At 35.4% G+C, this 21,753-nt stretch overlaps 1 protein-coding gene across 16 annotated transcripts in view; it reads left to right on the plus strand.

Annotated features, from left to right (window-relative positions):
• Positions 1-21,025, plus strand: part of STXBP5 (syntaxin binding protein 5) — a 105,767-nt gene extending 84,742 nt beyond the window's left edge. For 11 of the 16 annotated variants that reach the window (XM_038134087.1, XM_038134085.1, XM_038134089.1 and 8 more), the window contains 7 exons: positions 3,391-3,441; positions 7,530-7,769; positions 9,175-9,538; positions 12,018-12,183; positions 12,962-13,073; positions 15,251-15,471; positions 16,182-21,025. In XM_038134087.1, the coding sequence (XP_037990015.1) occupies positions 3,391-3,441; positions 7,530-7,769; positions 9,175-9,538; positions 12,018-12,183; positions 12,962-13,073; positions 15,251-15,471; positions 16,182-16,223 (1,196 nt within the window). In that variant the 3' untranslated portion in view covers positions 16,224-21,025. The remainder of the gene's footprint in view (positions 1-3,390; positions 3,442-7,529; positions 7,770-9,174; positions 9,539-12,017; positions 12,184-12,961; positions 13,074-15,250; positions 15,472-16,181) is intronic. The other 5 variants (XM_038134090.1, XM_038134095.1, XM_038134096.1 and 2 more) reach the window with 1 other exon arrangement.
• The last annotated feature ends 728 nt before the right edge of the window (positions 21,026-21,753 follow it).

The raw sequence follows: 21,753 nt of genomic DNA on the forward strand, positions 1-21,753 counted from the left end.
CTTTGATCTAATTTTTGATGTATCCAAGTACATGTTTTCTTACCATGTTTTGTAAAATGGTTTTATTATTCTCATGTGAATTTTAGAGATTTCAACATTAGTTAATTGATAATGTAAATATTTCACTTTGGGTAGTTGTCAAATATAGAATAATTAGGTAGCTTTGGTGTCTCTAACAAATTATAAGCTGCTTAGTTATTTCTCATGTGATGTTATATGAAATAGGCTTCATAAGTCGTTCTCTTGGTTGTCAAAGCTCCAAGACACGTCTCTTTTATAATCTTTAAAATTTTATTGAAAAATAAAAAGAATAGAGAAGTCACTGTATAGCTTTCTAACTGATGTGCTATACATTTTCAAGTATCAGCTCAGGATAATCCACTGCAAATGAAATGCAGCTGTCACTTCTAAGCCACAGCTTCCTATTGAGAAGCCTTCTCACGCTTCAGGTTTTTTTCATTGAATTGAAGGTTGTTCCTGCTATAACATAAGTGACACATAACATGTTATGGAAAGGCACTCTTTCATATTTTAATGCCTACCTTCCCAAGCCTGACCTGTGAGAAATCTCCAAGAATCCCTGCATCTGAACAGTTCTCTAATATGATATCTACTTATATATATTGACAGAATGTGTATGTGCACCTGTGTATTACTCTAAGTTTTCTAAAATAGAGAAATATTAAATGTAAGACTAAACCCAGTCAAAACAGTCACTGTTGCCTTAAGCAGCAATGTGCCAGGAGAGCACAACTGCTCTCAGATCTCTCTCTGGGCTGTACATGCTGCCGCAGCAAGGGAGATACTCAACTCTGATGTGACAGCTACTACTTGAAGGCAGCTATGTGCAGCAGGAGCAGTCAGCATCACCTCTGCCCTGTTGTACAGCTGGAGTGAAAAGCCTGACACTGAGTGCTCTCTCTGTAGATCTCCATCCTGTATCTTCCATTTTTCTGATTTATATCTTTTGCTTTGTACAAGGTATCTAGCATGTTGCTGGTTTTCATCTGAGGCATAAAAAACCTGAATTTATCAAAAATTGTAAAACTTAAGCCGATGTGAATGCAAGCAGGGTTTTGTTTTTTTTTTTTTTTATACTGAGTAATGTTAGTTTAAAAGGGCTTAGCTGGTGAAATATTCCTATTTTCTTACTGCATGTTTAGTCAGTTTTTTGTTTAAACACAAGATGGCACCATTGCTGTTGGAATAGATTCTTATTTCTCATTTACATTTGAATTATTGAGGTTTCTGACACATTAACAAATGTTTTGAAATGTTGGGGGTTTTTTGCATAGTACAGTAATTCACAATTTCCAGTAATGATATCCTTTTTAACAAATCTTGTATCCTCTTGTCCTATTAATGAGGCATAGTTCAGTGTATGCTGAAAATTGTCTGACAAATTTGTTTTATTTTACCAGCCTAGTTCACACAGCTGGCCTTTCACTAAGGAACAAAAAGCTAAAACTGGATGGGCTCTCAGAATCCAACACATTTGCCTATACTTGCTATTAAATGTTATATTATCTGTAGCTTTGGAATTTTTTTTTTGTCAGTTTTCTCCCAGTTGTTAAGATTGTGCCAAATGTTTCTATTTGAAAAGCCAAGAGTGACTGTACTTGTCTTCAATTAGTTAAATAGGTTATTTTCACATGGTGAAAGCTGTTAAAAGCCAAAAATAGCTCCAGTTATTTTCTGTGTACATACTGGAGGTTTTGTTCAGTACCTCAGCTCTTATTATTTATATGTCTAGCTGAGGAAACAAGTGTTATGAGGAATGCCCATCCTGAAATTCACTATTCCAGATGAGATTTCATGATCTCTCTGGAAAATGATTTAAGTTCAAGCTGACAGCAAAAAGATGGGCTCCTCGTAACTACTGCTGGTGTATACTCTGGTTTTCTGTTCCTACCTCTGAGTTCTGTTCTGAAATAGGAGTTGATCTTGTTTGGAAGCAACCCTTGGCAGAAACCTCATTTAGATGAGTTTTGGCCTCACCATTAAGTTAGGCATTTGCCAGTGCTAATGCTACGATGAGGGTACAAAACATGTAGTCAGGCTGCCCTTTTCAGTTTCAGCCTGCCCTAAAATAGGTGATTAGCATTTCTGCCAGAGAGTAAGTAATTTCAATTTAATTCAAGCATACTTTTAACATTGTCACATAAAGGAAATTAGAAGATTATTTCTGGAGTCTTGTTCTCAAAATTTTATGATGTATGACAGGAATAAAACTGTTCAACTATTCAGATAACTAGAATTTGCAATATTGATGAGCATAATTGATGATACAGTGAAGTATTTCACTTTTGGAGGACTGGAACTAACTTTAAGTCACCTGCTGTTCTTCAGGGTATGTAGAAATTGGAATGATTTCTGTTCAAGTGATAATTAGGATGAGGTAGCTCCAATTTTAACAGAGAAAAGCAGCAGGATTCAGGCTGCTTTGAGGGGTCTCCATTACAAGGTACTCCTAGAATTATGAGGCTAAGCTCAGTATCTACTTTAGGAAAAGAAGTATTACCCATGCAAGATCATTAAAATGATACATCAAAGCAGAAGCATGTGGCTGAGAAATAAATTTAGAATGTAGTCCTGGTCTAGCAGATAAACTCTATCAAAATAATTCCTTCAATAATTATGGAAAGTAAGATGGAAGTGGTATGTATGCCTACTAGTTTAGTTGTGATGATTTTTGTAGCAGCATTTGTTTGTATTGTACTGCAGTTTAAATGGACTGTAAGATTTCCAATACTATAAAAATAATTTCTAAGTTGAAGTGCTGTTTTTCACTTGAGCAGTTTTATCAAAATCTTTCTGGTTTTTTGAATGTCTTGCAAGTGTTTGTAAACTACTGATTTTATGATTGTTCTCTGTGATGTCTTCATTCTTCTCAGGTTGTGGATTTTTTCTCAGGTGATTAGCTTTTTACACATGTTCATTAATTTTAGTGTAATTTCAAGTTCTTTTTTTTTCTATTTTAAATGTCTCAGGTTTGATCAGAAAGTAGAGCATAAGAAAGGGGGATGGGATCTTAACTTCTTGTAAAAATCAGTGCACATCCTTGCAATTCTGACCTCTCATCTGAGGATTTAAAACTTCAGGTTGAGCCAAAGCCAAGTTCATCCAATTCATTAAGTCCCACCTGAAGCCTGAAGAGAAATCAAGCTCAGCAAAAGTCATAAGATGCTGTATTTAGGGATTTTGCTGCCTTCCACGATTTATTTTGTACCACTCACTTGAGGAAATGAGGCTCTGCTTTAGTGGAAATCCTTTAAAGTACCTCAATGAATGTAATAAATAATTATATATTAAATATTGCAAAAGAAGCAAATAAGGACCAGCAAAACTATGTTTATTCTTTTTAAAAAAAAGATATACTTCACTTTTCAGCAAAGATGTCCAGGAAGCTAAGTTTGCCAACTGAGTTAAAGCCTGATTTAGGTAAGTTTATATAGTTGATTTTATTTTTACTAAATCTGAATGTGAGTATGTTAAAGTAAGAGGCCTAAATTATGTAAGCTATCATGACTTTATGTTGCGTTTATCTGAAGTGTAGAAATGAAATTTTAATTCCACTCTTTTTGGGGACTCTCAGGCACAAAATGTCTTTGCTGTCATCATAAGGTAAGCCTGCAATTCCTGTATATGGCTTATCACACTTTCATCATAATTTTTTAGGTTTCTGTCACTCACTTTATCAGTAGTGCTGTGATAGCAAAAGCGTGAATAACCAGACAGCATTAGGAAAACTGCTGCAGCCTGTTTAGGACCATCTGATACACTTTAAATTGAAAAATGAAATATCTTAACTGGATATGTTGAGATGCTCTCAACAAATAGTTGGGCATAGTTTTATAAATGTTGTCTTGTGACCACTCTCTCTAAAGTAAAGGAATATACAGCTGATTGGATGGATGGACCAGTCTGAGAATTTATTTTTCTTGAAAATGCACCATAACTTTTTAAATAAGGATCAGTTCAGTTCTGAGGTCTGTGGTACTAAAGGTCGTTGTGTTGCCTAACTAAAACAATGTACAAATGAGTCATTTGGGGTTTTTTTAAATACTTTGACTGCCAGCTGTTAGATCAGATCCAGCTCCTCTGACTTGTTCTCTAAAGATGTTGAGGGACAACTGTAGACCTACTGTAATAAATGCAGCTGCCTTCTGACTGCCACAGCTTGCTCCTCTCTCTGCAGCAGAATTGCTACCACCAACCCAGCAGAAGACAGCCCGGATCAGATGGGAGCTGTAGCACTGTGTGTTTGCCAGGTGCTGCTGCTGTCAACAAGGGGAAAAGTCCGTGGCACTGGGATATTCTCAAACTCAGCAGGACCACCCTGATTTACAGTTACAGCTTGCCCCTCTCAGAGAAATGTTAAGTTGGAAGCAATTCTTAGAGATTCTTTATCCAAGGATTGGCATGGATCATTTGGCAGGGATACAGATATTTTGACAATTTAACCTCTGATCTATTCATGAGCCTCCAATAAAAAAGTTTTTTTAGAAATATACCAAAGTTTCGATGTTGTGTAGTCTAATTAGACAGATTTCCTGGTATTTAATCCAGCTTCCTTGTTTCTATATTAACTTTATTTTGTCCTTTGCACAATAAACAGGGATAACATGTACTCCTTATCTTTGTTAGTAATTTTTTAATCTGTCATCATCTCTTATTTCATTTTTACAGAATTTTTTTCTTTGCAGAATTCAGTTCCTTCTTCTTTAGGTTATGTTGTCTAAACCTGGGGTGGCTTCTGTTAATCTCCTCTGGAATTGGAATTTTTCCTCATCTTTCTAAGCTCAATGTCTGGAACTAGAGCAATTTGACAGTGGCCATGTTGGCATAGAAATGCTGAAGAATTTCACGACTCTTTTCAATATGTTTCTGTTGTTCCATGCTATGTTCACCAATGGTTTAGGGATAATTTTGGTACAGGGTGAATTTGATACTTGGCAAACTGGAACACATTTATACTTAAGTATCAACCAATTGTAATTCTGCTGTTTTACTTACTTTGATGGCATTAATTACTTGGAAGTGTTACTTTTTCCTGATGAAGACTGATGAAAAGTGAATGCTGAATTTTTTTCAGCACTTTCCAATCTTGAAAGAGTTACAGTGTTTTCTACATCACTTAATATTTGCTGTTCCTTCTACTGAAATAATGGAAGGGTTTTTTTGTCATATCATTTCTGATAAACTCATAAAATGGTTTGTATTTTCTGAATTGCAATAGACTTTGACTGATTTTGACTTTGCATGTATGTGAATATCTGTGCTTAGAAACCTCACTTTGTTCTGTGTAAAATTATTCTAGGTTTTCAGGTCTGTAAATCACTTTCTTAAGCAGTTGCATTTAATTTTGCTTCTATCTTTTCTTGTTGAGCTATAGTTTTTACATAATGTTCTTCAGTTTTGGCTTGCTTGTATTTTTGTCACTTATGTGGCCATACCTACAGGCTGTAGGGGACAACTGAAATGCCTTTCTCCTAAATTCATTATCCTTATCATTGTCTCTCGTTCCTTTCCATGGCTTCTTGAAACCTACTCTTTCATGATCTTGTTCTTTCAAATTAATTTTCTGTCTTTAGATCTTTAACCAGCTCCTCTTCCTCTCTGAGCAGATAAAATCTAAACTATGTGTTTCTGTATTTATTCTCTGCTTTCTAAAACAGAAGTTATCTTGATCATACCCTTGTCTGCATCATACCATTGCTTTTCAATGTTCTAATCCAGTGATTAAGATGCTACTGCCACTAGGTGCTATTCCTTGCTTCACTTCCTCAAGAGCCTCATCTTTCCATCCTTCTGGTGGTGTGTAGTGATTCATCACACTGCTATTCCTTCCTCTTCATCTAAATCTAATCCATTTACAAACTTCTTCCTTGACTTCAGGATAAGTAGGATGCACAAAAGCAGTTAAACTTTTAACCCTCTGTTCTCTCTTCCGAATGGATTATCCACTCTCAAAAATGCCCATATGTCTGGCAAGTTAGTTTTCCTTGGTTTTCTCCTGTCCATTCCAATGCTTCTGGAATTTGTACACGTGTTCTTCAAATCAAATAGCTAGAACACACGAATGAACATGTAAAGCTATGCTTATTGTAGTTACTGTATGATTGATTATATTCAGACTGATTAATCCATGTTAAAATTGAAAAAAAAAAAATTAGTAAATACTCAAGCCTGAAAAAAAAACAAGCATCATAAGAGGTGGTGGTCATTAGAAGACTTATAAAAACAAATTATTGTTTTCATTGTTTTATACTGGATTTATTGTTTTTAATGTGAAAACTTAGTATGTCAACATCTGATTGAATTAGTTCCTATAATCCATGTTTTATATTTGACAGCTAAAATTCAACAGGACAATGTTTTTTTTTCTATCCTTGTTGGAATGAGGCAATTCCTCAGAAGATTCACTGTTTGTGTTAAGTAGATGTGTGTATTTAGTCAGTTGAAATCTAGTATGTATGCTTTCCAAATGCATGTTAGATATTCTTTGTAGAAAGTTTTTCAATAATTTAATGAAACTAACATAGTAGTAGTTCCAAATAGTACATGATTGTTGTTCTTTAGCTCTTAATCCTGCTTTGAAATGTCAATTGCATCCATACCCTACTCAAAAGATTTTTTGAGTTATTTTTTTAAAAAGCATAATATAAATTGCATCCAACTTTTGCTGGTGAGGACTGTCTTGTGCTAAAACTTTACAGTTATGAAACAAGAAAGTACAGCATTAATTTGTGAATGCACAGATAAATTCAGTGTCTGCTGATGTATCAGGTATTGCCCCACCTACAGATAGCATACAGCAAGAGTGAAGCAGCAATTTACTTTTGTTAACATTAGAATCCACTTGTTGCTAAACAGTGAGCAAGACATCTGGAAGGGCTTTAGTGCTATTAGTGTCACTATGCTGCAGCATTCCCAGTGGAAGTCTTTGGCTTTGCATAGCAGTACCAGGTGGCATTTGGTAGCATTTGGTTTTCTCTTACTAAAAGTTTGGGGGTGTGTAAATAGCCTGTTAGATCTCCTGCACACAGTTTCTTAAAGTGGAACAATATCCTGAGTCATTACAGGTTCCATGCTATCATGCTGTGCAGATGTCACTGCATTTCCTAAAGTAAAATAGTTGTGTCTTCCTAAGATTAGTTAACTGTGTTCCATGGGAGCCAACATTTTTCCATCTGCTCAATGAACTAAATTGGCAGAGAGGCTTGTAATTCAGCTTTTTAAAGGGGTACCGCTTGATTACTATTATTCTCTGGCTCTGTAAGACAGAAATCTGCCTTCAAATTGTTCATGATAATTACCTAATGGCAACCTCTGCAACAAATATTGGGTGCTTTGCTCAAGAAACAGCTGGAAAGTCAGGAATAAGGAGATATGACTTATTAAGGGTAGGGGTACAAAAATCAATAAGATTATTCTTAGTATACAGTTCATGCTAAAGAAAAAGAAATTAAATTCTCTTAATCCCTCCAATTTGCCATTCTTTTTAATTAATACTGATTTATTTTCAGATGTCAAAGACAACTCTTTCAGTCGATCCCGGAGTTCTAGTGTAACTAGCATTGATAAAGAGTCACGCGAGGCAATTTCAGCTCTTCATTTTTGTGAGACTTTCACAAGAAAGGCTGATACGTCGCCTTCCCCATGCCTGTGGGTTGGGACCACGCTGGGTACAGTGCTTGTCATTGTACTGAACTTACCCCCAGGAGGAGAGCAAAGACTTCTTCAGCCAGTAATTGTTTCTCCCAGCGGTATGTACAAAGCAGACAGGCTGAAGTACACTTTGATAAAGTATTGTTGTCGTTCTTCATATTTTTTAAAAAACTGTTTGGGGTTTTCTTTTCAATGATTGATTAATTTAAAATATATATTGCATTGATTTAGCTGGTAAGTTTAACAAGATAGACTGGTTACTTTGTTACCAGGGTTTCTCAAATTGGAAAAGTGGAAAGTACAATTTCATAAAATAAAAAAAATATAATTTTAGTGTTTACTTGCTGAGAAAGCATTTGTGGTTGTTAAACAGAGATAGCAGAAGAGATGAATAGTATCAAATGCTCCGTTTATTACTCTTTTTTTAGTCATGAGGTAAGAGTCTCAATCAGTTTCCTGCAGCATAAAAAGGGAGTGTGAACTAAGGCTGTAAATTGAACAACTAGCTTGAAATATTAGTGATAATTATATTCCTCTGAATTGCTGTGAAAGGTCTTGGATCTTGTTTTTCTGGTGCATAGCAACTGATTTTGTTGCAATTATGTATTAATGGTTTATTGGGTAGACTGTTAGTCACAGATTTAGCTTTCCTGCTACCATTGGCTCATGCAGAACATGCTGCTCTAGTCCATTTTGCTACACAGATGGTATCAAACATACAAATTGCAATGCCATTTGATTTTTGGAATAATGAGGAGTGGACGTCTAGACCATATATGGGATTTGTGCCCATCGAGTGAGGGACTGGCAGCAGTGGCCAGATTTGCTGACATTTGGTGGTAAAGGCAATGCTGCAGGCTAGGCAGTGTGTTTCCCCTTTGGATCTGCAGCATAATCCTTAAAAGACATTGCTTTATATTTTGGACTTAGCAAATGTTCAGGTTATTACTTACATGTGAATGAATTAAAGTAAAATAAAATTGATTTGCTAAAGGTGTGGCCTACAGAGACAATTGATTTGAACTTTAAGGAGGGAAAATTTTTTCATTTCAAGCTAGAGAAGTGGATTCAAATGAACTGCAGGGGAGAAATTAAAAAACCGCACGTGCTCGTCTCTGAACCAATTGAAGGAAAAGGTGGTGCTCACCTTTGACTAATAACATTTATTGTTGATATTAAATATACTGTGTACTCATCAGGAGAATTAAATGAGTTGCATTTCTGACACTGAACTTAAATACAAATACATTTCCCTTGAAGTCTGTGAAAGAGTATGCACCCACTTTACCCTTGAAAACTGGTTTAACATTTTCCTGATTACATTTGTGCTTCATTGGTTTTTAGATAAAATGCCCAAGGTTTGTGTACATCTGTTTTGCTAGGGAGGCAAACAGAAGTTCTTCTTTTCTTTTAATTCTCCTACCTTCTTAAAGGAATATTTTGTAGCTTGGAAGGCAATTTAGGAGAACTGTTTTTGAAATGTGCTCAACTGCTCTTTCCTAGGAACCATCCTGAGGCTAAAAGGGGCAATCTTGAGAATGGCTTTTTTGGACACCACAGGATCTTTGGTCCCACCAGCACATGAAACCTGGAGAGAACACCATGAAGATAAAGATGAAAAAGAAAAAGCAAAAAAGCGACGACCTGTCTCAGTGTCCCCTTCTTCCTCTCAGGAAATCAGTGAAAACCAATATGCAGTGATATGTTCAGAAAAGCAAGCAAAAGTTATCTCACTGCCATCCCAGAACTGTATTTATAAGCAAAATATAACAGAGACTTCTTTTGTTCTTCGTGGAGACATAGTGTCGTTGAATAACAGTATCTGCCTTGCATGTTTTTGTGCCAATGGACATATTATGACTTTTAGGTAAGACCTGTTTGATAGTAACTTAAATACAAAAAGAAATAGTCCTCTGCTATACAGAAAGATTCCTTTTCCACAGAATGATGAATTTTAAAAAATTACATTCACTCAGTGTTGATGATTCTCTAATACTTGAGCCCGAATAATTTTGATGGCACATTCCTGTTACTTACGTCTTTAACACATGAAGAAGTTTACCACTTTAGCTCAAACTACACTTACTCAACACATAGTTCCAAACAGGTGATATAGGTCCATGACTTTAAGTTTGCCTAAAAGTTGAATTTACTTCCTGATGGAGAAAAGTGCCTTGAGTCAGACCTTTAGCTTGCACCTGACCAGAACTCTGCCTATTTTTATGCAGCTGTTTGCATCACACTCATGCCTCACTATTTTCTTGTGTAGCTTGCTTGTGCCTTAAAAGCTTAAACCCAAGGCTCATGAAGGCAAGACTGACTGCCAGTTGTATAGTAATAAGTCATCTAAAGTAAGAGGTTTAAGTTATGATTTTAAACATGTATTGCACTTGTAGTAGTACTCTTTAAATATACTTACAGATCACCTGTGTAATTTTCATGTCCTTTATCTTAAATATTTCTAAGTGTTATTTTATTCTGAACCAGCAGTGTATATATACTTACACCCTTGCACCTGCAGTTTGATGATAAGATGAATGTAGAACACGGCCCTATAAAATTATGCCAGTAAATTTCCTAAAAGATTATTTTTAAGTTGCCAAAAGAAGCTTTCAGCTTGGAAAATTCTGTAAAAAATACTTCTTTAGGATGTTATTAGAAGTAAAACTAAAACTGATACAATCAAAACTTGTTTTTTAATTGTAGTATGTAAGTCTGTAACTCCATTGGTGTATATCCCATGTTTTATGTATTCTAAACATCTCTAAAAAATGCTGCTCACCTTGCAGGGCAAACAGTATTGTTTTTCGTAGCTAAAACTAAACTTATATTCAGATATCATGTATTGAAACAAATCCTGTCTTCTTCAGGATTCACATTATTCTCTAATGAACTCTACATATGTGGTAAATTATAAATGCTGAATTGTTTCCTTGTGTGGGGAAGTTGGATTCCAATGCTGAGCTCCATTTCGTAAACATGAATTGCTGCTGGGGATGGACCTTATGTCCAGTTCATGTAAAGTTGTCAGAGCACTGTATCATACCCAAGATACCAAATACTTAACTACTGATATAAATTCTGATAGGACTTAGTAACAAACAAATCTGTAACAGAAATAATGAAAATGCTCTCATGGATACCATGCTTGTCCTATCTGATCTAATGCTTTTGTGTTTAGAAGCTGTAGGAATGTTTTATGCTCCCATTGACCTGAAGCAAACCACTTCCCTATTACTGACTCTTAGGAATATTCTTATTTTAGACATGCATGGCAGAGGTGTCATATCTGGGTGATATGCTTACAAGAGAATATTGCTTTTTATTTCTCACTTTTGAAACTTGCCTCCAAAGGCAATCTCAGCATCATGCAAAAAAAAAAAAAAAAGAAAAAGACAAAACAAGGCAGCCTGATACTGTTGTGGTTATTACATATTTTTGGTTTTAAATTCAGTGTTCCCCATTGGCTGCTTTTTTAGTGTCTAGAATTAATAACCTTATGTGGATGGTGTCTGCAGTAGAAGTTGTTTGTTGTATTATTGGGACATTGGCAGCTAACAACTTTCATTACTTTTTTTAAGAACTTCGCATGGGATGTTTGAGACAGTGGTTTATTTTGGGTTCTACTTGTCAAGAAATTGGGTGTTTTGTCCCTTGCATTTATTATCACTTTGAGGGAGAGGAGTGTTTGGTAGGGGAATATTGCTCTAGCCCAAGTGTGCTGTCTCTTCTTCAGTAGATTGATGCAGTAAGTTCTGCAGTTACATGTATAGAATCAGGAAATACAAGGTAAGCAAACTTTGCTCTAAAAGGATTTTCTCTTCAACATCTAGTCAGAGAAAAAAGGGGGACTTAATTCATAAGATTGCTTGAAGCTGCTGTATTCTGCTTTCCTTTGACAGCACACTCATGTTATATTTCTAAATTTTCTTAAGGAGAGATCTTTTAGACTTGTATTTTTAGTCAAGGAGAAATTATTAACCTGAGAGAAGAGACAGAATGTTTAATTGTAAACTCTTGGTAGATGCTTATCAAAATACCTTGGTAATTATTAAGTAATGCCTAATTCATTAAATACTGAATTTGTAATTTACATGCTCAGGCTCTCATTTTAAAAAAATGCTTTTAAATGCATCTGTGATGCAGATGTTTAAATTTCACTTTTGAGGTGCTACCTTGAAAAATCTGATATTTTGAGATTCTGTAAAGTCATTAAATGATAGCTGTTTATGTGGTATCATGCAGATGGTGAAGAGGAAAAAAATATTGCAGTTTAAAAATCAGCCATTTGATCAACAAGAGACATTTCTGCTATATTTAATAGGGTTTTAATTCTTTTCCTTAAGTTTGCCAAGTTTAAGGCCATTGTTGGATGTATATTACCTGCCACTCACCAATATGCGGATAGCCAGAACGTTCTGCTTCACTGATAATGGACAAGCACTCTATCTTGTCTCACCAACTGAAATACAGAGGCTCACCTACAGCCAAGAAACATGTGAAAATCTTCAGGTAATGAACTCTTTTTAAAAAATCACTTTTTTCTTAGATACATTCTGAGCTGAGCATTTAGGCTTTTGAGCTTTGATTTTTGTTTTCCCCTTTTGTTTTCCTTCAGTGTAGAGTCTGATTCTGAATGAATCACTTCTACCTTAAATTTTTGTTTCATCCATCCTATTGTAGTTGAATCCGTTTCTTGCTTAATTTCATTTTGAAGAACAGGAAATTTCCTTCTTTAACATGCAGTTAAAATTCCCTTGATCAGTAGACACTGGGGGAGGTGTGTGCCAACACATGTGGGGAATGCATTCTCAGGATATTTGAAGGAAGTTGTTATTTTTCAGGAGTATTAACAGCTTGAAAAATTCTTAGTCATGCTTTGGGCTGGTAGTTGTATAGAACAATGAAATAGCAGAGTTTCAGGCTCTACGTTCATACTGCTATGTGGCTATAAGTTTTTGTAGATGCAGTTTAGATGCAGTAGATGCAATAGAACAAAGTCAGGAGTCTTGCCCAAGTTGTGGAGGAGCAAATAAGCTTTACTTGAATGCATTTCTTTGCTTCTGAATTCCATGATCTCTAAGCTCGCAACCATCAGAAGCAGATAGTTTGGACAAATTTCTTAATATGTTTTTATTTTTTTATTTCCTAATTCACCTTGCAAAGACAGATGCCCATTAAAGCATATTTCTTTTGAAATTCAAATCCATTAAATAACTCCTGAAAGTGAAAGAACATTCCATTATTTTTAATAATTTATGCCTTGTTATGTCTCTTTTTCCTTGCAAAGGAAATGTTGGGTGAGCTCTTCACTCTTGTGGAAACACCAGAAGCACCAAACAGGGGGTTCTTTAAAGGCCTGTTTGGAGGTGGGGCACAGTCACTTGACAGAGAAGAACTCTGTAAGTTATTATTAATTGTTATTTTTCTGGTATTTCTTCCCAAGGAAGCTAGTGATCCTTGGTAAATGTATTACCTGTGTTCATAGACCGTTACCTTTGTGAAGAGGAGAGTAAAATAGGAAGTGACAAATATCTTTTTCATAGATTTTGTGTTGTACAACCTAGCAACAAGATCAGAAAAGCTTGGTATGTTTTTTTTCCACTGGTTCTTTTAGCTCATTTATTCAGCAGTAGATGAGTTTTTTAAAAAACATTTTTTTATAACCATTTCTTGTTTTATAGCCTTATTTTGATTCATCTTTATGAAGTGTGTAGTACTGACCATGATTCTATTTATGCTGGTAAACTGAAAGGCACTGCTTTTGGAGAATTCTATTCCGGACAGTGAGAAAATTAAAATTTCACTCTACTTCAATTATTTGCCAGATTTTCCTTGTTTTGCTTATGCAGAGATGCCTTAGAAATGACAGCAAGTGCAGAACTGTATGATATTTCAATTCAGTTCTCTGTTTATAGGACAGTAAAATTCAGATTTTGCAAAGTTTTCATTGCCATATAATTTTCTCTTTTTTTTTTTGATTGCATTTTTTTACTGTGGTGGCATTAAGCACTATAATATATTTAAGGAAAATAGCTTCCATTTATTTATTTATTTAGATATTTGCTAGATGCAACACCATATTATGCAAGCTTCTTTTTAGGAACCTTTTTCTTATTAATGTGAAATGTATCTGTCAAAATGGACAAGGTGCCCTGCCAATCCTTTCTTTTATGGTGGCTCTTTTTTGATCTCTGCAGAATAAAAATTAGGCTTCATTACTTGTGCCTGTACATTTTGAGCAACTGTCAGATATTTAGAGGTCACTTTTCATGTCAAATGTTTCTTTTTTGGGTGTTTTTATAAACATATATGTATATGTAATACTATGGAAGGTTGGTCAATTATTCCCATAGAGAAATTTATGTGCACAAATTATCATTCAATATGAATGAGACAGAGGAAAAATACCATGTAACTTTAGAAGCTATCTCTTTATATCATGTCAATTTTCCACCATTAAGTTTTGGCTTGGATCTTTAGAAGGAAAATAGTATTGAATGGAAGAAAAAAATCCTAATGAATGAAAAAAAGCCTGACGGAGACTTTAATGACAATTCATAAGACATTTGAGAATATTTTTAAAGTAGCCATATTTACCATGAGGGTCACAGCAGAATCGGTAATAAGTGAAATTATTTATCTTATTTTGGAAATTCACAGAAATATGTTTATGGTAATAATTTAAATATAAATTATTCTAATTGAAGCATAAAATCAAATCGGAGAGTCTTGAAATACTGCATCAAAATGTATTTAACTAGTTAATATTATTTTTCCTAGAGGTTAAAAAAAAAGAAAATATTCAAACAATATTTCACTGTTTAAAACAAATACTCAGATTTCTGTAGTCTATACAGTTCTGCTTGAGATTGGCACATCAAGTGTGTAGATTGAACTGGGTGACTGATGTGCCATTAAGAGCAAAGTCAATGGAGTCAGTGCCATCACTGAAGTCTGGAACTGCTCAGCTGACCTTTTGTGCGGATGTGTTCTTACAGGCCATACTGTCTTTCTACATTCCTTTTCTTTTTTTCTTTTTTTTTCCAAGATTTTTACCATAATGGCAGCATTGGCACCTAATCTTCAGGTGTCTGCATATAAATTTGAACTTCCATCAAAAAAAAACTTCTGCTGGTGGAATCACACTGGCTGGCTTACATACCAGCAAAGCACTTCCAGAACTAACCACAACTTTTCAATATTTCAATACCCTGCTTTGTCTGTTGAACTCAAAACACATTCCTCATGAAATAAGCTATATTGTGCTGGTGAAGTGCTTTTTCAACAATTCTATTGATGAACATCAGAATTTTAATTTCACACTTGAGCTGTGAAGAGCTTACAGTTTTATAACCTACCTGGAAACTTGAAAATATGCTTTAATGCCTCAGTTCTAATGTAGAAACATCTACTAACATAGAGTAGTGAGTGTTGCTCATAGTCATACCTACAATAAGCTGTTTGGCCTCCATGCAAAGAAATTACACCTCTATATAAACTAGTTTCAGTGATATTTATGTCACAATGATAGAAAAACTTACCCTTCTGTATTTGCTGCTTTTGCAAATGCCTCCAGTTGGAGAATCAGCATCTGGGAAGGCATCAAGGAGTCTTGCCCAGCATATTCCAGGACCTGGGGGTATCGAAGGTGTCAAAGGAGCAGCATCTGGTGTAGTTGGTGAACTGGCACGAGCCCGGTTGGCACTGGATGAAAGAGGACAGAAACTGGGAGAACTGGAAGAAAAAACTGCAGCTATGCTGTACAGTGCTGATTCTTTCTCAAAACACGCTCATGAGGTGAGTACGTTAAATTGAACATTAAACTGATTGTCAAATAAATGCAAATTCTGCAAGTGCCTGAGTTCTGCCAAAGGCATCTAAGAGGTATCTGAAGGGCATGCATTGTCAAGGGCATTGATAAAGGATACTTCCCTTTCATCCATCACTTGTCACTCCTAACAATTAAGTACTCATTGTGAACAGCCTTGTCTCGTGGCACATTGCTCTAGAGCATGCAATCTGCTGGAGTGGCATGTATGCTTCTAAATGTGCAACTCAATCCCCATTACTGAAAAAATTACTTATTGTCACTGAATTAATAAGAAGAGTAATGTTTTGTGTCAAATTCCTGCTGTCTTTAAGAAAGATCCTGTTGTATGCAAACGCTCTGAGAGCGACTTTGTTTTTTTCCTCAGTGACTACCATAGAATGGCTGTTCTCATCCATTTTCATGCTGACTTCTTTCCGCACCCTAAACTCCTGTGCAACCTCCCCATTCTCACAAAAATGTCTTTTTCTGAGGCTAGCTCACCAGCAATGATGCTACCATTAGAAAATTCATCATGCTAAACACTCAGTGTTCAGCGATGTATTTACAAATTTGAGAAGCCTTGCTAAAATCCTTCTTTCTCATGCTGCTTTGTAAAGCATATGATTTGTTTGTGTCATTGTACATTTTGGTACATTACAGAAACAGTAATTAGATTTTTTTGTTTGTTTTTTTTTAGATGATGTTGAAGTACAAAGACAAGAAGTGGTACCAGTTCTGATGACTCTCATCAATCACATCTGTTTAATTTTGTCCTGATGAAAAAATCTTGTTTTTTCATTAACTTTGGTAGGACCACTGAAATTTAACAGAGTATTCACCATCGGATACTGTTGTTTCCTAGCACAAATGACACACTGTTTTACCTCAGTCCTGGCTTTAACTGAGGAGCTTTATATCTAAGAAACACACACAAAAAAAAGAAACTTGAGTGTTTCTTAGCTGTTGGTTAGCATAAAGTTGGAACAGAGAAGGTAGCTAGAACATGTGGAAAAGAGAGTAAAGGGAAATCATGGTGAGATGGGCAGGGGCAATGCAGGGTCAATCCTGTGTTAATATTTCATATGCCAAAAGTTTTTGTGCTATTGTAATTGCTGCCAGTGTTATACCCTCCTGTAAGGAGAGGCAATAAATCAGGGGTCCAAGAGCTGGAATCAAGATGTTTGTCTTGCTGGACAGTAGCTGACTTACAATTACCCTCTCTAGGACTCGCTATATTTACCATTATTGTTGAAGAAGAGTTGAAGTTTCCTGTCACTTCTTTCATTTAAAAAGCTGGAAGCTTGGAAGGTTTCTTATTGAAAATTGTATACATAGTTGACCTGTGCATAGTCTTTTCTTGGACCCCTGATCTAGTATTCTTGTATTCACATCATATTCTGTGACGTGCAAAACAAAAGACTACGTAATTTTTGCATTAAAAAGTCAAGTGAATAATATGACTGGAATGTGTCATGCTGGAAGTTTTCGTTTGTGTTATGGCTGTGCAATGTGAAATGTGGTAACATCTTCCTTGTGGTAAGAATTCTTCAACCTTTGTTCGGTTAAATATTATTTTTGCCAAAAATAGTTATTGGTTCAGGTTGTGTAACATTTAGAATTGGCTGTGGGTTCCATTCATGCTGTGAGTTTTTATAAATGTTTAACAGAATGTATCTTTACAGCCATTAATTGAAATAGCTGAGATAGTTTGGCTCAAGACTTACGTTCTAGGTGCCCCTTTAGTCCTGTACTATGAAGTCAGATAACCTTGGACTCAGGTTTTCAAACTTTTGCACACCATGGAGGTGCTGATGCATGAATAATGGCAAGCAAGCATCTAATACTTAATAATTGTCAGTATGTTGTTTAGCAAATCTCTAAGTTCTGCCAGTAGTGCTATTTTACAAGTACCTGTCTCAGCCCCACGCAGCACTAAAGGCACTCGTCCTAAAGTTTGGATTTAATCTCTAAAGCAGTGCTTTCATTGTAAGCAGTGGTAAAGTGTGCATAAAAACTTTAGGAATTGCTGAAATAATGTTCTGTTTGGGTGAGGTAAATAATACAGCTGAGCTAACTTGTTAATGGCTACTGCACTAAAGCTATATCAATGTGAATGACCAGGGCTCCTTTTAAAAGACAGGATTCCTTAAAATAAATGCTTGCATTTTAAAAATTCCTTTAGACCTTTTTCCTCAAAGTAGGAATAGTTATTGACTGGTTTTGTTTTATAAAAGGGAGTACTTAGAAGCTGATAGGTCTACATCGTCTGAAATTATTCACTTAGGTTTGCTTCTCCAAGAATTGCATTTTGTGTACTTTTTTTCCACAAACTTCCTGAATGTTCCCAAAGCAAAACCTTGGTTATATTTGTATTGTGAACTGATGTTGCAGGTACACAGATAAGGCAACCTTACAAAACACCTCAAGGATGCAAAATATTGAAGTTATTTATGGTTCCTTAAATCACTTTTCAAATGAGAGGCAAATATGTTTGGGCATTGAAGCACAAACCGATAAATTTTCTCACTTTAGGTACAGCAACATTTTAAAAAGACAATCGAATTGTGTTGCCAGTAAAAGGGCATGCCCTACTATGCCCACTGCTCCAAGGACTTAAAAAACCAGAAAGTGACAATTCAAACAAGCAGTATTATGATTTCTTGATAGCTCAGTCCCATAGCTACTGAGGCAATGTTTATTTGAGTTACTTAACTCAGTTTGCCATGCAATATTTGCCTCTGCATGTTGACTTATTTTTTAGTGTCTAATTAATGCCTGTTTAACATCATTTTGTGAGACATCCAGGTAGAAGAAAATGAGATAAACCACTACCCATACCATATCCAAAAAAACCCACCCTAGCTGTCCCCTTCCTTATCTCACATTTATAAATTGAGTTGACTCATTTTTATTTGACCTGCTGAAGATAAAGTACATTTCAGGGCAACAGAATCCTGGGGAATTAATCTGGTCCGGCTCTGGGGGAGAGGATTGCAAAAGTATTCTTCAACAAATTATGGTATCATTCAATGGAAGATGACCTTGGCTTGGAAGGAAAGCATACTTAACTTTCTCATCAAGATGCATTTGACAACCACCAGCAAGCAAAATAAAAAGAGGCAATGAGAGACCATCTGGCAGTACCAGAGGAGTAGTGGCTTATTTGGTGTTATAGAATCTATCATAGTTGAATCTCTTCTGGTGCTTATGTTCAGGGCATGCTTCTAGATAGGAAGAATAATGACATGGTTGATCTTGAGATAAATACACAGATGGTTCTTGGTCAATAAAAGGGGCTATGTACAATTTTAGTCTAAAATATTACTTTTCCCTTCCCAATGGAAGGAAGGTGATCACACACACATCATTGCATCTTATTGTGCTATTGGTGGTGCACCTTTTGTACAGCAAAGTGTATTGAAATCCTTGCAGGGAAGCACCCCTGGTTTTTTCACTAGTATTTTAGTTGTGTGACATTTTTTAGAGTGTCTGGAAAACTATAAAACACAATTGAGCTATTACTTTTTTTTAAATGAAAGTAAGAAACTACCTGCTGCTACCTATCTGTTTATATGTAGTGTGTCTCATTAGGAACTGTAAACTGAAGAAGCTTTTCTTCACCTTAGTCCTGCCAAATCGTAACTTTTGCATCCTGGTATGTGTAAATATGTGTGTATTCCAAATCAGTCTGAAAATGTTACACCGCAGGCATCTCCAGTGATTTGTTCTTCAGGAAACAGTCAGTTATAAAGTAGAGTAATATATAGCTGTGTTCCTTGTCTGTCTTTATGCAAAGTTTTTGTGCCTGAGGTGGTATTTGCATGGCAGGTGATTGGAAAGCTACATCCAAAGGAGGATTTTTGGAAGCAAGTTCATTTTCTCTTTTCCTTTTAGTTTTCCTTTTGTTTTCCTTTATGTGTTTTGTTGTTTTTTTTTTTTTTAATTTGGTTTTTTTTTGGTGGTGTTTTGGTTTGTTGTTTGGTTTGGTTTTGGGTTTTTTTTGAGGGGTGGAAATTTTTAGTTGGTTGGTTTGGTTTCTTTTTTTTTTTTTTCTCTTTTGCTTAATTAATGGCACTGATCTTACCTGAACTTTTAAACTTGAATTTTTCCTGCACTTTAATTCAATCATGGTATTTTATTCCTTAATTTTGTTTCTGCATTTGTGCAGTTCAGGTTCATTATTTGTATATAAACACACATGTTCAATAAAGACTTTAGAACAGATTACATTCAGGCACCTTTGCTAATTATGTGATTTATTTAGAATGTGTGTTTTCTTAGCAAAATATGTATATACAATATAGACTCTAATGAAAGGCACGTATTCTGTGTCAGCATTCAGTTTATAAATTACTGCAACACTTTCGCATTTGTTACTAGATAATACAAAAGAAATCTGTTATATTTATACATACTGCTTAAAAATATACTTTTAGTTTTAAATAATTTTTATATGTACACTTCTACCTTTAATTTTAAAAAGACTTACGTTCAAGTTTTAAGTCAAAGTACTTAAAGTATGTATATTATCCATAGAAGTTGTTTTAAGCTTATGAATACATTCATATCTCATATCGAGATGATACAATTACTAAGCAATTAAAACAAATAGCCCATTTTGCTTTGCAGAAAATAATCAGTTATTTTTACCTCCCATTACGAACATCTTTGAACAATTCTCCAAGTATGGAGCAAGAAGATAGGGAACTAGCCTAATATTCAAGTTTTCTCAATAGCTGCAGTCCATGGCTGACTGGTTTTCTATGGTTTGGGTTTTTTGTGGTACACATGAGAAACTTTTTTCAGCTCTATTTCTCGGATTTTTAAAATTCTCCAAAACTGAAGTGAGGTTTGTCCAATAAACATTTTCTTTGAGTAATCTGCGTATTTTGATTATACATCAGCTCTTTACATGTAAATCAGGGTTGGTTTTTATTGTGGGTTTGTTTTGTTTGGGTTTTTTTTTGTGTCTGAAACATGTGTTGGAAAACTTAAAAGAATCTGTGGCTGAAGTGCCCACTGCTTTCTGCTTGTAGTTTAACATGTCTGGGCAGGCATTGACCGCAGACAGTCCGGTGTGGGAGGGAGGGACTGCAGTGCCTTGCCTCCCTCTCTAGGTAGAAGGGCAACTTGTCACTTGAATCTTCCCTCGTGCCAGCCAATTTCCTGGGTAATTGATTTGAGTCTTTTTGGGTGGATGTTGATAACTTTGCTACTACCACAAAATCTTCAAATACTCTGTAGACAGAAATTAATGATGCTTGAGGGGTGGAAGTGAAAAGAATCAGGGGAAAAAAGGGTGTAATGTAGATGAATCAGTTAAACCAATTTTACTTCAATTTTCATTGAAAAGTTGACCTAGGCCAGTTTCTTCTGAAGCCCATTATAAAGATGTGCTATATATCTACCTTATTACTGTTTCAAATACAATGAGTGTACTGTTTCTGGGTTCTTTTCCACCTTATAAAGTTTAGACTTAAAGATGTAGGCATTAGTTTTTTAAAAGTGGAGAAAAAAGGAAGAAGATAAATGAGGCAGAAACACCAAACAATCAAATGGAAGATGTCAGTCTGTATTTCTTTTAGTAGTTCCATGTGCGCCTAGAAACGTTTAAGCTAACCTACAGCTGTAGGTTACTTTGACACTTGTTTTTTTCTGTTAATACCTAAGTTCCATATTACCAGGCAAATAACTAGAAGTTAAACTGTTTCAGTTGAAAACACGTGAGAAGTTGTATGTGGATTACCACTACCATTCAGTCATAGGTGATGGATAGGGAGAGGGGTGGGAACATGTTTTAAATATTCCCTTTTAAAACAGAATTGTAAATAAGCAGTACTGTGTTATTTTAGACCTGAGCTCTGCTATCTGTAGTGGTTAGAACTAGGAAAACATGCTGCTTTCTAGTTATGCTGCTGTTTCATTGTACCAGCACCATGGGGGAAAAAAAATACATCCGTAAATTTTTCTAACATTGCCCACTCCTGGGTAAGCATGCTTGATGTGTAGCAGTTCTCGTTTCCGTATATGTTAGTGTGTACATGTGTGTTTTCTTTTTCCCTTATGTTCATTGCAACTTATTCTTCAGTTAAGTCTTGCTGAGCCCCACTAGCTCTTCTGAGGATGATTACTGGAATATGCATTTTTAGGTAGGGTTGCAAATCCATCTGTCTACAAATATAGTTTCATATGAACTGCAAACTGTACTGTTACAAACTCAACTATGTTAGATTGCATAGAGTTATTTTACTTACATGTACTTGGACTGA

Source organism: Motacilla alba, chromosome 3, assembly GCF_015832195.1.
Source record: "Motacilla alba alba isolate MOTALB_02 chromosome 3, Motacilla_alba_V1.0_pri, whole genome shotgun sequence".
NCBI classification, from domain to species: domain Eukaryota; kingdom Metazoa; phylum Chordata; class Aves; order Passeriformes; family Motacillidae; genus Motacilla; species Motacilla alba.